Below are 14590 nucleotides of genomic sequence, written 5' to 3'. Positions count from 1 at the left end.
AACAGAAAGAGCACCTGCCACCTCTCTCCTCCATTTCCAGAGACTTCAGAAGTAAAGGATGTATCTCCAGGTTAAAGGCAGGTAATCAGCAGAGTCAAACTGAGATCCACTCCTCTCAATACAGAGTCCAGAGCCTTCCTTTGGGAATGTTTTGTTGGATGAAACCATGCATTCTGTGTCTTTGAAAATTCTCTGTGGAAACTAGTGCTGTTCTCTGAACTGGGAGCCAACTTCAACTGACCTTTGTCCTTGAGGCAAAGACCTGGTCCACGGGCCCAGGTCAGGTACATAAACAGAGAGCAGGCCCTTGCCCTTGTTCTTTAAAGTGGGAAATCTCTTCTCCTGCTGCAGACCTGTCAGAGTCCTAGAGATCTGGATGCACCCAGCTCACCACATAGCATGCAATGGATCAGGACATGGAGGTATGGAAGCAAATATTCCAGGAATTAATTCAGGAAGTGAAGCCATGGCACAAATGGACCCTGAGAGTAGACAAAGACCTTCTTCCCAACAGCCTGAAGCTGGGGTGGTCACAATACCAGCAGTGGGGCTTTGCCAGGTGAGTGGGGAATGGGATGGTATGTATTCCAGAAATTTCTTGTTTATTTGTTACTGTGTATACCTGCTTCTTTTCTTGTTCTATTCCATTTTTGCAAATTGAAGACTACAGGAAGTGAGATGCTCATCATCCAAGAAGCTTTAGCTTCAGTAAAGGTTTTTTTTTCCTTATGACAGGGAACCCCAAACAGCAGGACTTGGCACTGGGTGTGGGCTGCATGGGGCTGAGGGAGAGCAGTGAGGAAGAGGGAGGGGAGGAGCTGCAGGAGAGCTGGGTTAGCAAAGTTCCCTGCCTACGCTCCTGGCCTCAGAGGACCTGAAGCTCACTGTGGTGCCCAAGAGGGAGAGGTCCTGTAGGCTGAGGAGTTCCCTCCAGGATAGGGCAGAGGATAGGGTAGTTGAGCAACATGCAGCAATCTTGCCCCCTCCACTCTGGGCTGATGGACCCTTTTAAACTAAGACCCTTGGAAGTCATCCAAAGCTTTACCTTTTTTTCCAGGTGGGAAAGCAAAGCTCCAAAGGTTAAGAGGTGGGGCCGCCCCCCCATCACGTCCCGCACAGAGGGTGGGGACCTGAGACCCTCCTGGGACTGGGGTAGGGGCTTGGTGCCTGCCCACTGCCCTCTTCTCTGGAGGAGGATTTGGGCAGAGGAAGCAGTTTTCCTCTCCTTGTGGTGGCACCAGGAGCTTCCAAATAAAATCTCAGCTCATTTGTGTGTGTGTGTGTGTGTGTGAGAGAGAGAGAGAGAGAGAGAGAGAGAGAACCTTGAACTCTGAGATGGCACATGAACAGAGCAGCATGACCCAGAGGGAAGGCTGGGGATGGCAGCCCGGGAGGGCAGAGCCCAGGCCCCTGTGCACCACTGACTCTGAATGACCCCAGAAAGGTCATCTCACTTATGGGGTCACAGCCTCGGCCTCTTCCCTTCATGTCATGGCCATACTCACCCTGTCCAGTGTAGCTGGAATCAAGAGACAAGAAGGAAACCTTGACTGGCTCATTCTTCCCAGCCCCTTCCAATTCACCCTCCCAGTTTAAGCTAGGCTTGCCTGCTCTAACAGATACACCTCAGAATATCAGTGATTTGACCTAACACCGAAGCAGAGGAAGAGGAGCTGGAGGGTTTTCCAAGAGCTTCTGTGTCAGACTTGGAAATAGCACATGTCACTGCCCACATCCCATTGGGCAACCAGTCATATTGCCCAACCTCACTGTGAGGGGGCTGGGAAGCAGACAGGAGTGCATGGATAATTTGATGAGCATGAAATGTCCTTGCTGTACTATAGCTTCTTCCTCTCCCATAATTCCTGTCCTGAGTGCAACCATATGCTTGCCTGCCTTCCCCTCTCTTCATCTATCCTGACATGTATTTGTCCAAATATATGGGATCAGGAAAACGGTCCTCTTCCCTGCAGAGATGAAGTGTCATTCTCTTGTACCCTGAGGCCAGGTACACACAGAATATGAAGCTTTCCAGAATATGAATATGAATTGGGCTGGAGGAGGGGCAAAAGGAGAGAGAGCGGGGCACTGTGATCTCCCCATAATACTGGCAGATGGGGGTCCCCTGGGCAACAAGGCAGAGCAATGATTTTTCTAGGACACTAGACCCTCCCTGATCTGTGGGTCTACAACTTACTCTCTCAGTCTTTTTGGGCGACTATAAAATAAGATAAGATGAGATAAGATAAGATTAAAAATAAAATAAAAGAACACCAGACTGGGCAGCTTAGACACAGCAGAAATGTATTGCTTACAGTTCTAGAGGCTGGAAGTCCAAGATTAGGGTGCCAGCTGGTCTGGTGAGAGCCCTCTTCTGGGTGGTGAACTTCTCGTGTATCCTCACATGGTGGAAGGAGCTAGGAGCTCTATGGGATCTCTTTGATAAAAAGCACTAATCGCATTCACATAGGCCCCACCCTCATGACCTAATCACATCCCAATGTCCTTCTAGCATCATCACCTCTCGGGGCTAGGATTCCAACATGTGAATTTGAGGGAGACACAAACATTCAGACAGTAGCCCTTCACAACATCCCTTGTACCATCGTGGATTTCAGTTCGGGGCTCTCGGGCTGACTTAATGGCTGCTGTTGCACCTATAGCCTCTGACCCACTTCAGTCTACATTTGAAGAACTCCTGGTTTGGAGTCAGGAGACTGGAGATCCAGTCCTACTCCTTTTTTTTTTTTTTGGTTAAAAAGAAAAGTAAAAACCAAACTTTATTGTTGCTTTTTACCATTTGGTAACATTTTTACACACAGGCTTCGATCTTCAGAATACCCTGGATTCAGTAGAAAAACCTTTTAAATGAAGTTTTGTACAATAGAAACTTCTCAGCAGTCAAAATTTAGACTGTAAAAAAATACATGCAAAACATACTTTTCTGAAAACGCTTAACTTTGAACAAAGCACCGAACTACACAAATGCAGAATGAAAACAGCATTTCAACTCCACCAAAAGTAGTCATCATAAAAGGTGTAAAAGTCACCTAACTCCACTAGGCACTGTTCACTTTTTAAACAGGAGACAATAAAAAATATTGTCCACAAACAATATCCCAACTTTAGGGTAGGTTTCAGAAAGTCTTCATATTCATGCTTTAATAGTGATGAGGTGAGTATGATCGAGATCTAGAACACGATCTGTATCCTCCACGACTATAGTAAGGAGAAGGTTACCGCTTTCTGTAAATATGATCCCTATCTTGAGCAGTTCTCCATCCTCTTCCTCCTCCACCACCTCCTCTGTATGATCTGCTATAGTAGTCACGATCATCATAGCCTCGATCATATCCTCTGTCACAGTAATCCCGACGGTGTGAGCTGCCATAGGTAGGTCTCCCCATGTAAATTTCTGGTGTTGGGTTATGTGGTCTTTTTGTTATAGAGAAATCAACTCTGATCCTACGTCCATCAAACTCCATTCCATTGGCACACTCTTTTGCTTCCTTGGCATCGTCTACATTTTCAAAATATACAAAGGCAAATCCTCTGGAACGCCTAGATTGCTGGTCATATACAATAGACACGTCAGCAATGGGGCCATATTTAGAGAACACTTCTCTTAGATCTCTTTCTGTAGTGTACAAGCTCAATCCAAATACTCCACAACAGCAGTTGGGGTCGGGATTTGCCCGATTCCCAACATGACGCCTGCGAGTAGACATGGGAGAGTGACTGTGGCTATGCCGTCTTCCATAATCTCGACTGTAAGACCTGCTATGGGATAGTCTATGGGAGCGGGAGCGGGATCTTGATCTTGTATAATGCCTTCGAGAACTTCTTCTGGGTCTAGACCTAGATTCAGGTCTGGACCTGGACTTTGATCTGGAACGCCTGGAATCTTCCTTGGAGCGAGACCTTGCAGGGGTATGCCTTGCAGATTTCCCAGATCCATGAGCACTTCCACTTCTGGAAGCAGAGCAGGATTCCCGCTGCCGTAGTTCTGCTCGCCGCTGTCGCTCATGACTCCTAGATGCTGTCGCCGCTCGACAGGCTTCAATCGAAGCTGCCAACCTCTGGCGCCTTCTGTATAGAGGCTCCGCCGCAGCCTCACAGAACGCACAGGCTCCCGAGCCGCCGAGTACCAAGCGCTCCGCACCGCCCGGACGGGCTCTAAGTCTCCAGTCCTACTCCTGACACCCACAGAGTTTCTGCATATGATAGGCTCCAGAGTGTGTGTCATCTGTAGCACTGTCGTGTCAGACTTAGAAAGTCTCTTCCAGCCCCAACAGCTTGTGATCTGCTATCTTTTTTTTTTTCAAAAAATTTTATTTATTTATTCATGAGAGACACAGAGAGAGAGGCAGAGACATAGGCGGAGGGAGAAGCAGGCTTCTCTCAGGGACCCCAATGCGAGACTAGATCCCAGGATCCCAGGATCATGACCTGAGCCAGAGACATATATGCTCAACCACTGAGCCACCCAAGGGCCCCATGATCCGCTATCTTTGTGACAGACACTTGTGGGTGACAGGACATGTTGGTGGCACAGTAGAGACAAGAGAAAGGGGCTCGCTAATTTCTCCCCCAACTAACCTTGATCCCAGTCAAGTCACATCTCTGTTTCCTTGGGTTCCCCTTCCTCCCTATGGCCCAGCCCACAACCTGGCCACTCCGGGGCAAGCTGAGGTTCTTGTCATTTGTCCTTGCAGGTTCCAATGCTCCTTGTGCTCTCGAAGTTGGGCCTCTGCTCAAGTGCATATCCTTTTCCACATGCACAAGACTGAGGGGAAGCCCGAGGGCAAAGTGAAGATGAGAATCTTTGCCCAGAGATGTCGGAACTGCGATCAGTCTCCATTTGAGTTTCCCGAGTTCACAAAAGAGAACATCTCAAGGATCCTGAACAACCTGGTGTTCCGAATCCTGAAGAAATGCTACAGAGAAGCATTTAAGTCAATGGAAGAGATTCCCGTGATCAAGGAAATCACTCTTGAAGGGCCACACGACAAGAACAACTGCGAGGCATGTCTGCAGGGCTATTGTGCTCAGGGTGGGTTACATGAGGCCATGCAGTCACCAGTGTCGCTGATACCTCCCGCCATAAGCTCACCTGCTCTTGAGATAGACATTCCCATGCCCTCTCCCATAAGGAGTGGCACCACCATGGACGCCGTGAAGGGGAACGCTGGGGCCGACAAGAGCAAGGCTGTACCCCAACCCTGGTGTCCTGGGCCCACACAGAATGCGATCCTCCCCACCCACTGGAGCCCGAGAGCAAACACCCACTATGGCATGGAGAGGAGAGCCCAGGTCAGCACCTCAAGTGAGGTGCTTTATTCTCACATACCCCAGAATCCGAGTTACAGGAATTTGAATGCTTGCTACTGTTTTCTCCTTCTGATCATTGTAGTGGTGATTATCGTAGAAACCATTCAGTGGACCTCAACATGATGCCAAGTTCAAAGTCATGCGATATGATCCCACAGATAGGAAATATCCAGAACAGGTACATCCAGAGACAGGAAGTAGACTTGGTGGTGGCCAGGGGCTTCTTCAGCGAAGGGAATTAATCTGTACGGGCCTTTTGGGGGGCCAAGGGTGGGTGGTGATGATGATGTCTGGCACAAGACGGAGGGAGGGGTCATACAACACTGGGCATGCAGTAAACGCCATTGAATTGTTCATTTTAATGTGTTCGGTTTCGTGTGATTTTTTTAATGGTTGGTGTTAATTTCACCTCAATTAAAGACACTGAAATTCTGCTCATTCTCTGGAGAACTGAGACCAAAGCCTTTATGCTCACAGAACCACTTGGAAATCTCATGAGACCTGTGGATGTTCTGTCCCCTGAGAAGCTTGCACAGACTCTATGACATCAGCCCATGGAGGCACTTGGCGTGGTTTTCATTAGGCTGAAAATCTGGGTCTCGAAGCAGTGTTCTCCACCACAGGGTCCACACAGCTCAGGGCTGCGGCAGGACCATCCGCCCAGGTTGGGGAGATAAGCTTCAAATTCTATTTCATGTTTCTTTGTACTTTACTATTTCTCGCTGCATGGTGTATAGTGTAGGTTAGTGTACTAATAGAATGGTGGTGTGATACGATGCGTAATTAAAGAAATATACACCCCTCTGGAATGCACCTCAGTTTCTCATTGACTTTTCACTGACTTTTTCATTTTCAGAACTGAAACTCTATACCCATTAAACAATGACTTGTGTTTTCTCCCTCCTTTGTCCCTACTAACCACCATTCCTCAGGACTACCCTGAGGACCTCATATAAGTGGAGTCATACAGTATTTGTCCTCCTGTCACTAGTTTATTTCACTTAGCATAAAGTCTTCAAGTTTCATTCATATAGTGGCATGTGATTGGATTTCCTTCCTTTTTAAGGCTGAATAACATTCCATGGTATATATATATACCACATTTTGTTTATCCATCTTCAGACATCTGGATGGCTTCCACCTCTTGGCTATTGTGAGTAGTGCTGCTAGGAATATGGGTATACCAATAGCTCTTTGAGACCCTGCTTTCAACATACTCAGAAGTGGAACTGCTGGATCATATAGTAATTCTACTTCTAAGTTTTGGAAGATCGGCCATCCTATTTTCCATAGCAATTGCATCATCTTACATTTCCACCAACAGGGACAAGGGTTCCAATTTCTCCATTTCCTCACCAATAATGATTTTGTTTTGTTTAATTCTTTTATAATAGCTGTGCCAAAGGGTGTAAGGTGATATCACACTGCATCTTTGATTTGGATTTCTAGAAAATGCAATTCTTATGATGTATGTTTACTCTTTTAAGGCAATAGCAGAAATAGTATTTGTAGATCTCAGCACAGATAGAAGTATTGGGAACACAACAGAAATGAATGGGTAAATTCTTCACAGACTTGCTATTTGTTTTCAAATATTTGGGCATAGTCTGCGTATCTATTCGGCAAATGCCAGAAACTTCAAATGTAATAGTGAACAAGATAGTTACAAATACATGCCTAAGGAAAAAGCATGTAAGAGAAACAAGTGTGCCCAGCAGCCTCGACGTAGCTGGAAGCTGAGTGACCAGTGAAGTAGGGAGGACATGCTTAAAAAAAGGGGGATCTTTTTTTTAAGATTCTATTTATTTATTCATGGGAGACACACACACTCACAGAGAGAGAGAGAGAGGCAGAGAGACACAGGCAGAGGGAGAAACAGGCTCCATGCAGGGAGCTCGACGCGGGACTCGATCCGGGTCTCCAGGATCACACCTCAGGCTGAAGGTGGCGCTAAACCACTGAGCCACCCAGGCTGCCCCTAAAAAGGGGTTCTTAGTGGAAGGCAAGTCATATAATGTTAAAGATGGAATCAACCTTAGAAATCATCTTCTCCAACTATTTTTTATAGGTGGGTAAAAGCTGAAATGATTTTCCCAAAATTATGCAGTATGTTAGTTAAAGAGCTAGCCTTGCAATCCTGGATCCCTGAGTCCCGGGGCTGATCAGCTTCCAGAAGAGATGGGAATGTGTTTACGTGCGTATGTGCATGTGTGCACTTTTCCACAATAAAGACAGATTACGGGGAGATGTGAAACATTTGCCGTTATCTCCAGACAGACTCTACGGTATTCAAAGAGAGGCAGGGATGGGTGGAATGATTTGGTGTATGTCAATAAGAAAAACTAGAAAATGGAATTTAGATCATTGGGACATTAAGGCAAGTGAAAGTTGAATGATTTGTGAGCTCACTGAAGACTAGCCTCAAGAACATTAATTTCAGGAGCCTGGGTAGCTCAGTGGTTGAGCATATGCCTTCAGCTCAGGTCGTGATCCCTGAGTCCTGGGATCCAGTCCTGCACCGGGCTCTCCACAGGGTGCCTACTTCTCCCTCTACCTATGTCTCTGCCTCTCTCTCTCTGAGTCTCTCATGAATAAATACATTTAAAAAATTAATTTTTTTAATATATTTATTTATTCATGAGAGAGAGAGAGACAGAGACACAGGCAGAGGGAGAAGACAGAGACACAGGCAGAGGGAGAAGCAGGCTCCATGCAGGGAGCCCGATGTGGGACTCGATCCCAGGTCTCCAGGATCACACCCTGGGCCAAAGGCGGTGCTAAACCGCTGAGCCACCCGGGCTGCCCAAGAAATTTAATTTCAAGAAAGAATTGGAAAGTCCTTTAAGATGCCAAGAAATGTTATTACATGATTAAAGTTTCTCTGATAGCACATACTGCTACAGACAAGTAGGATGGGAGAAGCTAGGCAAAGTGTTGTCGCTATGAATCAGGAACAGACCAGCTCTAGGACAAAGGAAATGAGAATTACATGAACTTACACCCACCACAACACAACACCTCAAAGTACACTTCTTTCCCACTCAGGAGTAGTGAGAGATTCAAGAGACATGTTGAGGAGGGAAGAAAGGGACACAGAGAAGGAAAGACAGTAATTATTTCTGGAGTTTATCGTTTGCTATCATCGTTAAGTGACCCTAACCTGGTATTTGGCAAGCATGCCTAATGGTCATTCTAGAAAACTTGAGTCAAGAAATGTATGTGGTCCTTGGTGGTAATTAAAATGCACTACTCGATGATTTTACCTAAGTGTCTTTGCCCCTTAATGTCCAACGTCTGAAAAATGGGTATAATAATAAGTTTTTGGAACCAGAACATTTTTATTCTAGGAATTAATTTTATTCTTTTATTCATATTGCTTTAATGCCCAATCATATATCTTTTAAAAAAATTTTTATTGGAGTTCAATTTGCCAACATATAGCATAACACCCAGTGCTCATCCTCCAAGTGCCCCCCTCAGTGCCTATCACCCAGTCACCCCAACCCCCCGCCCACCTCCCCTTCCACTACCCCTTGTTCATTTCCCAGAGTTAGGTGTCTCTCATGTTTTGTCACCCTCAGTGATATTTTCATTCATTTTCTCTCCTTTCCCTTTCACTTTCCCCTTCACTATTTTTTATATTCACTACTTTCTCCTTTACCTTTCACTATTTTTTATATTCCCCAAATGAATGAGACCATATAACCAAACATATATCTCATTATGAAAATTCCTTTTCCAAATTATGAATCAGTTCATATGCAGCACATAAAATTTTCAAATCTCCATATTTCCACTCAGATGCACATTCTACATTATAATCTTGCTCCATTTTTACATTTATTTGAATGAACTAAATAGTATCTCTACAAACATCACATTCAAACACTATAATTGGTACGGACTATTATGTAACATGAGATAATTATGGTGCAATACTTTTCCTTTGTTTATATGTAACACCAACACAAGGTTTTTGCATAAAAGACTGGTTTTATTGAAACAAGTTTTACATAAGTTATGGACAATTTGTGTGAAAGCCCCTACTTGCCCCCTTTTAAGATTTATTTCCAATTTGGCTGTATATAATGTAGACCTAGCATGAAATAAAATGTCAAAATCATTCAAGTAGTACAACCAATAAATTTCAGTTCTATTTTTGAAGAGTTAAAAAGAAGAATACAATTGTTTGAGGTTCTAATGAAGTGATTTCTCGTTTTCCTACTCTTTTCATCTCTTAACCTACTTCTCAGTTTGTTTTTAACTTGAGGCAATCCTCCGCTGAAGTATTACCATATGGTTTTAGAATGCTCTGCCTGTTTTGCATCTGTTGAGGATAAAACACTTGAAATTATGATTAAATCTATCAAGACAAAATATAGAGGGTGTCAATAGTGGCAGTTCTGGGGACAGACTATTCCTCAGATAAGATAAAAATCACCCTTCATTTCTTTCCAAAAACCCAACTGGCTAGAGTTGTGTGTCCAATATGGCAGCCACCTGTGGCAATCTAAATTTATTTTTTTTAAAATTTTATTTATTTATTCATGAGAGACACAAAGGGAGAGAGAGAGAGGCAGAGACACAGGCAGAGGGAGAAGCAGGCTCCATGCAGGGACCCCGATGTGGGACTCAATCCTGGGACTCCAGGACCACGCCCTGGGCTGAAGGCAGACGCTAAACTGCTGAGCCACCCAGGGATCCCCACTAAATTTAAATTTAATTAAAAATCCTTAATTAATTAAAAGTTCTTCAGTAACACCATTGTTCAGTAGTCAAAAAGCACATGTGTCTGGTGGTCACTACATTTGAACGGCACAGATACAGAAAATTTCCATCACTACAGAAAATTCTATCGGAGGGTACTGAACTAGACCATGTAGGAGCCAATGCATATATGAATATTTGTGAATATATGCACTTTTTCCTTCTTAGTCACAAAAGCTACTTGTTAAAGCTTATCTTCAACTCACAATCCTGGTTTTTTTTTTAGCCCAAAATAGTGGTATAAAAATAGATATTTGTACAATTTCCCCAAATCATATGATGTAGTGTAAGAGTTAAAAGCCCTATCATGAATCCCAATTTTGCCAGTATAAAACAGTCTCATGAGTTCTTTGTGGACCATAGCATTATGGCCATTGGCAGAGTTCTGTGGTACCTACCAGGAAGCTTTGCTAGGGGTTCCTCATTAGTATAGACTAGTCATCCCTGCTACCCTGTATGGCCACCTTGGAGGAGGAGTCCCTGAGGGTACTGCCTCTGCTCCCTACTCTAAGGTGGGTCCCAGGACCCCCAAGATGCCCACTCAGGACAGGAGGACCACCCATGCAGGCCACATAAGGCTTCCCAGAACCAGTCAGGCCCATGCTACCTCTGCAAGGGCTACCAGTGCACCATCTGCGTGTCCTGTGCCCAATGCATGGGCAGACAATCAGCATTTCTTTCTACCTTCAATACCCAAATTATACCTGAAGTCTCTCCCAAGACCCTACACTTACAAAATATAATTAAAACATATGAAAATAGCAGTTTGAATTAACCCAAGGACAGCTTTTCTCAGTAAAAGAAATAACCTCATTAAAACTCTTTCAAAATAAAGTATCATTTGACTAGTCCAATATAAATGCTCTTTTTATAACCCCTTTATCCCTGGATTCCTAAAAACAGTGCAATCAGCTTCAGATTTTGGTCTTTGAGTCATAATTTTTTTAGAAAAACACATTTTCTAAAATATTAAATGTGCATTATTTAGATACAAGTATTTGCAAATGAGCCTTTATATATAAACTAGCTTATCAATTCTCCAGTCAACAGAGGGAAGAATTCACAAATGTGAAATTTGAAAGTCATTTTTCCTAACTATGACTGTGGTTTCTAGACTTTGTCCTTAAGCACAAACCATTATTTCACAATACCAAGATTTACAGCTCCACAGCACAGGGAGATTATGTAGTCTTCTGGTGGATGGTATCAAAGCTGAAGGCTAAAAGATACTTTGGTGGTATAACTGGGAACAGATTCTGTAACAAAAGAAACAAATATACTCAACCATTCCCCATTTTATTGCAAAGTGTAGCTACATGTCATGGTTCACGTTAACACACAAATTACTACCACTTCCTATGTTAAGTATGGAAATAAATGGATTTACCTATCCCCATTAAGTCAGCTTTCACAAATGTTTAGTCATGCTATAGAAATATTTAGATCTAAGGTAGAATTATTAACTGTCATTCTTTTGCACTCTTTCTAACTGACATGGGTACATCAGAATCTGGGAAACAGTATGATCCTAAAATTAAAAAAAAATGGACAAAACAGAAATAGATGGCCAAAGACCTGAGACACCAGGTCAGATACCAAGAAGGGAAGATGGTTTATAAGCAAAGTTTGGACTATTCTTAAACCCAGCATGATCTTAGGAAGTACCCCTTTACTCAGTCTTTCTCTTCCCACTGGTTACTTACTGCCCATTCTCCCTTCACAGACAAATTTTGTCAAAGGATGGTCTCTATACTAATGACTCTTTCTCAAGGTGAGGCACCTGGGAACTTGTTAGAACTGCACATTCTAGGCCCTACCCCAGAGCTGGTGAGGCAAAATCTCTGAGGGCAGGGCCTGCAGATAATTCTCAAGGTCACTAACACTTGAGGACCAGCAAAGGGTTTCATTTGCTCTTTGTTCTTGAATCACATGAGGCTGGAAGTCCACATGACTCACTAACGCTACTTTTTTTTTCCTACAGCTATGGACTTTGGTCAAAACCAGCTGAATATTGGCGATATCATATGAACAATACAAATATATGAAGGATAGAATTATTATAATTATTTAGAAATAAGTGAACGAATTCAAAAGCTATCATCACTAAAGTTAACCTTACAAAGCAAATTATTCTATCACTGACCAACAGATCCAAAGCTAAATATCTATTTTCTCTAATTATTTCTTGCATTTTTAAACAATAGCTCTAAACTTGTAATTATGAGCAAATCTATAAAATACAACAATAAAGGTTTCACAAGAGGAAAACTATAAAACCCAAAGATAAATTTTGACAAAATAAACAGTTCTGCCAATCGTTTCATGTTTCACATAAATTTCTCATTTATTTCATACTATTTCAGCATTCAAGATTGGGGATGGCCGAATGGATTGGGGGTAACTGTATAAAGATTTGCTTAACTTAATTGAAAAAAAATGTTTTAATTTGCCCAATAAATAGTATTTTTCATTCATGTCATGAAATCCCCAAATATCTGAATGTGACCAATCATTCTTAGTCTGTGAGTGGGGAAGGATCAACCTTACATGCATATTTTCTGAGGGTGACTGAGGTACTCATTTGCAAAGTCCTGGGGGCCAGGGCTACCTCTTCCCTAAATCTTCCTGCATGACATCTTTCTACAGGTCCATACCTCACTTACAAAAACAAAAAGAAAAAGAAAGAAACAAACAAACAAAAGAACTGGGGAAGAAAAAACTCTCAGGCATCCATACCCAGGAAGGAGGTGGTAATTAGAACAAAAGGTGACTTAGGCCTTCCTCCAGTGTTTGTGTGCTTGTAGCAGAAGGAAGGGCTACTAATCTTCTGGAACACTTTGGAAAGAGCCCCTGGGGAAATTGCTTCCCACCCTTTCCAGGATCCTGTGACCTCTCCGCGTTCCTCTGAATTATCACTACCCTGTGGGAAACCAAAGCTAAAGGGATCTAGGTACTAGACTGCCACCTAGTGTTTTCCCTTTTGTGGCTTTTATATAAGTGGCCCTTGATTTATGTAAGAAACAAATTTTTCTAAAGTTGGATTTAAATGGATTTTGTTTTTGTTTTTGTTTTTTTTTAAGATTTTATTTATTTATTCAGAGAGAGACACACAGAAAGAGAGAGGCAGAGACACAGGCAGAGGGGGAAGCAGGCTCCATGCAGGGAGCCCAATGCGGAACCTGATTCCGGGACTCCAGGATCACGCCCTGGGCCAAAGGCAGGCGCTAAACCACTGAGCCACTCAGGGATGCCTTAAACGGATTTTGAAATGGAATTTTATTTTCCCATTAACTGGGATACTCTTGTCAAGGTCATTTTGTTAAAAATTCACGTACAATTAGTAAGGCAACGTCTTAAGTGTGTTTCCTGGTCTCTCTGTCAAATAGTTGATAATGTATCAAGATTCAAGTACACTAGAAAAGTTGGATATTTTAAAGAAACTATATATGTGTGTGTGTATATATAGATATACATATATATGTATACATATATAATTTGATATTTTAAAGAAACTATATTAACTATATATATATGGTACATGGAAAAATAACCAATTAACCTTTTGTCATTGTGACTTATGTCAATAAAAGTGTTGCATGAGTACATGGAATTCCTTATATCTATTTAAAAGAATTTTTTAAATTTTTTTTTAAAGATTTTTAAAATTTATTTATTTGAGAGAAAGAGAGAACAGGAAGAGGGACAAGCAGAGAGGGATAAGCAGACCCTGTGCTGAGCACAGAGCCCAAACACAGGGCTTAATTTTGGACCCTGAGATCATGACCTGAGCCAAAATCAAGAGTTGGACGGTAACCAACTGAGCCACCCAGGCACCCCCAAAATAACTTTAAATATGATTAACGTACCTCTTTCTTTAAGATCTTCAAGATAGGCTTTCAAAACTTCTTTATCAAAGCATTGACGATCTCTTTCGCTTTCCATCACTTCGACATCATCTTGACACTGGGTGTTATCAAGAGGATTGTCCATGAGGCTTACGAATCTATTCAAGAAAATACAAACAATATCACATTTTCGCCTGTGTATTTTTAACCACAGAATTCCTCTCATAAGAAGTCAACCTCCGTGGTACTGAATCCCAAGTTCTTACTTTTCCTTGCAGGTCACAGCAGACCACATAACATTACTAACATGAGCAGAACTGCCCTGTGGAATAATCCAAGAGGCTTATGGCATCAGTCCTGCTCACTGCCCTGCTGAGGGAATGAGAGCTTCTTAGCCATAGATGGAGGACAGCGGGCAGTTTCACAGTTTTGAAAGACATGTTGACAGGAAAGGCAGTGTAATTATTTCAGTTCAAAATTGGAAATCCCTTGAATCTCTGGCTGCAAGTGTGGGTCCTGCTGGCTTGAGTGGTATCTCATTGGTTTGTGGAAGCTCTCTAGACACACGGAAGATAAAGCCTACCTGTCTTATTTTAGTACATATGTTTCCCAGTTCATTTTCTTTGTAGTTTTAATTAATGTCTAAA

General features: G+C 42.7%; 2 protein-coding genes and 1 pseudogene across 6 annotated transcripts in view; 1 reads left to right on the top strand and 2 right to left on the bottom strand.

Moving 5' to 3' along the window:
• The first annotated feature begins 278 nt into the window (after nucleotides 1–278).
• On the top strand, nucleotides 279–6140 carry RTP3 (receptor transporter protein 3). Its single transcript, XM_072786499.1, has 2 exons — nucleotides 279–559; nucleotides 4716–6140. Exons 1-2 carry the CDS (start codon nucleotides 405–407, stop codon nucleotides 5452–5454), a joined length of 894 nt encoding a protein of 297 aa, XP_072642600.1. The 5' UTR covers nucleotides 279–404; the 3' UTR covers nucleotides 5455–6140.
• Nucleotides 2763–4162, bottom strand: LOC140610424 (transformer-2 protein homolog beta pseudogene; annotated as a pseudogene).
• A 3164-nt stretch (nucleotides 6141–9304) lies between the features above and the next one.
• LRRC2 (leucine rich repeat containing 2) overlaps nucleotides 9305–14590 on the bottom strand; it is a 37614-nt gene continuing 32328 nt past the window's right edge. For all 5 annotated transcript variants that reach the window (XM_072786494.1, XM_072786496.1, XM_072786497.1 and 2 more), the window contains 2 exons: nucleotides 13965–14101; nucleotides 9305–11354 (listed from right to left, as the gene is read on the bottom strand). In XM_072786494.1, coding sequence (XP_072642595.1) covers nucleotides 11305–11354; nucleotides 13965–14101 — 187 coding nt within the window. In that variant the 3' untranslated portion in view covers nucleotides 9305–11304. The remainder of the gene's footprint in view (nucleotides 11355–13964; nucleotides 14102–14590) is intronic.

Source organism: Canis lupus, chromosome 19 (assembly GCF_048164855.1).
Source record: "Canis lupus baileyi chromosome 19, mCanLup2.hap1, whole genome shotgun sequence".
Taxonomy (NCBI): domain Eukaryota; kingdom Metazoa; phylum Chordata; class Mammalia; order Carnivora; family Canidae; genus Canis; species Canis lupus.
This window is presented reverse-complemented; position numbering and strand designations above follow the sequence as displayed.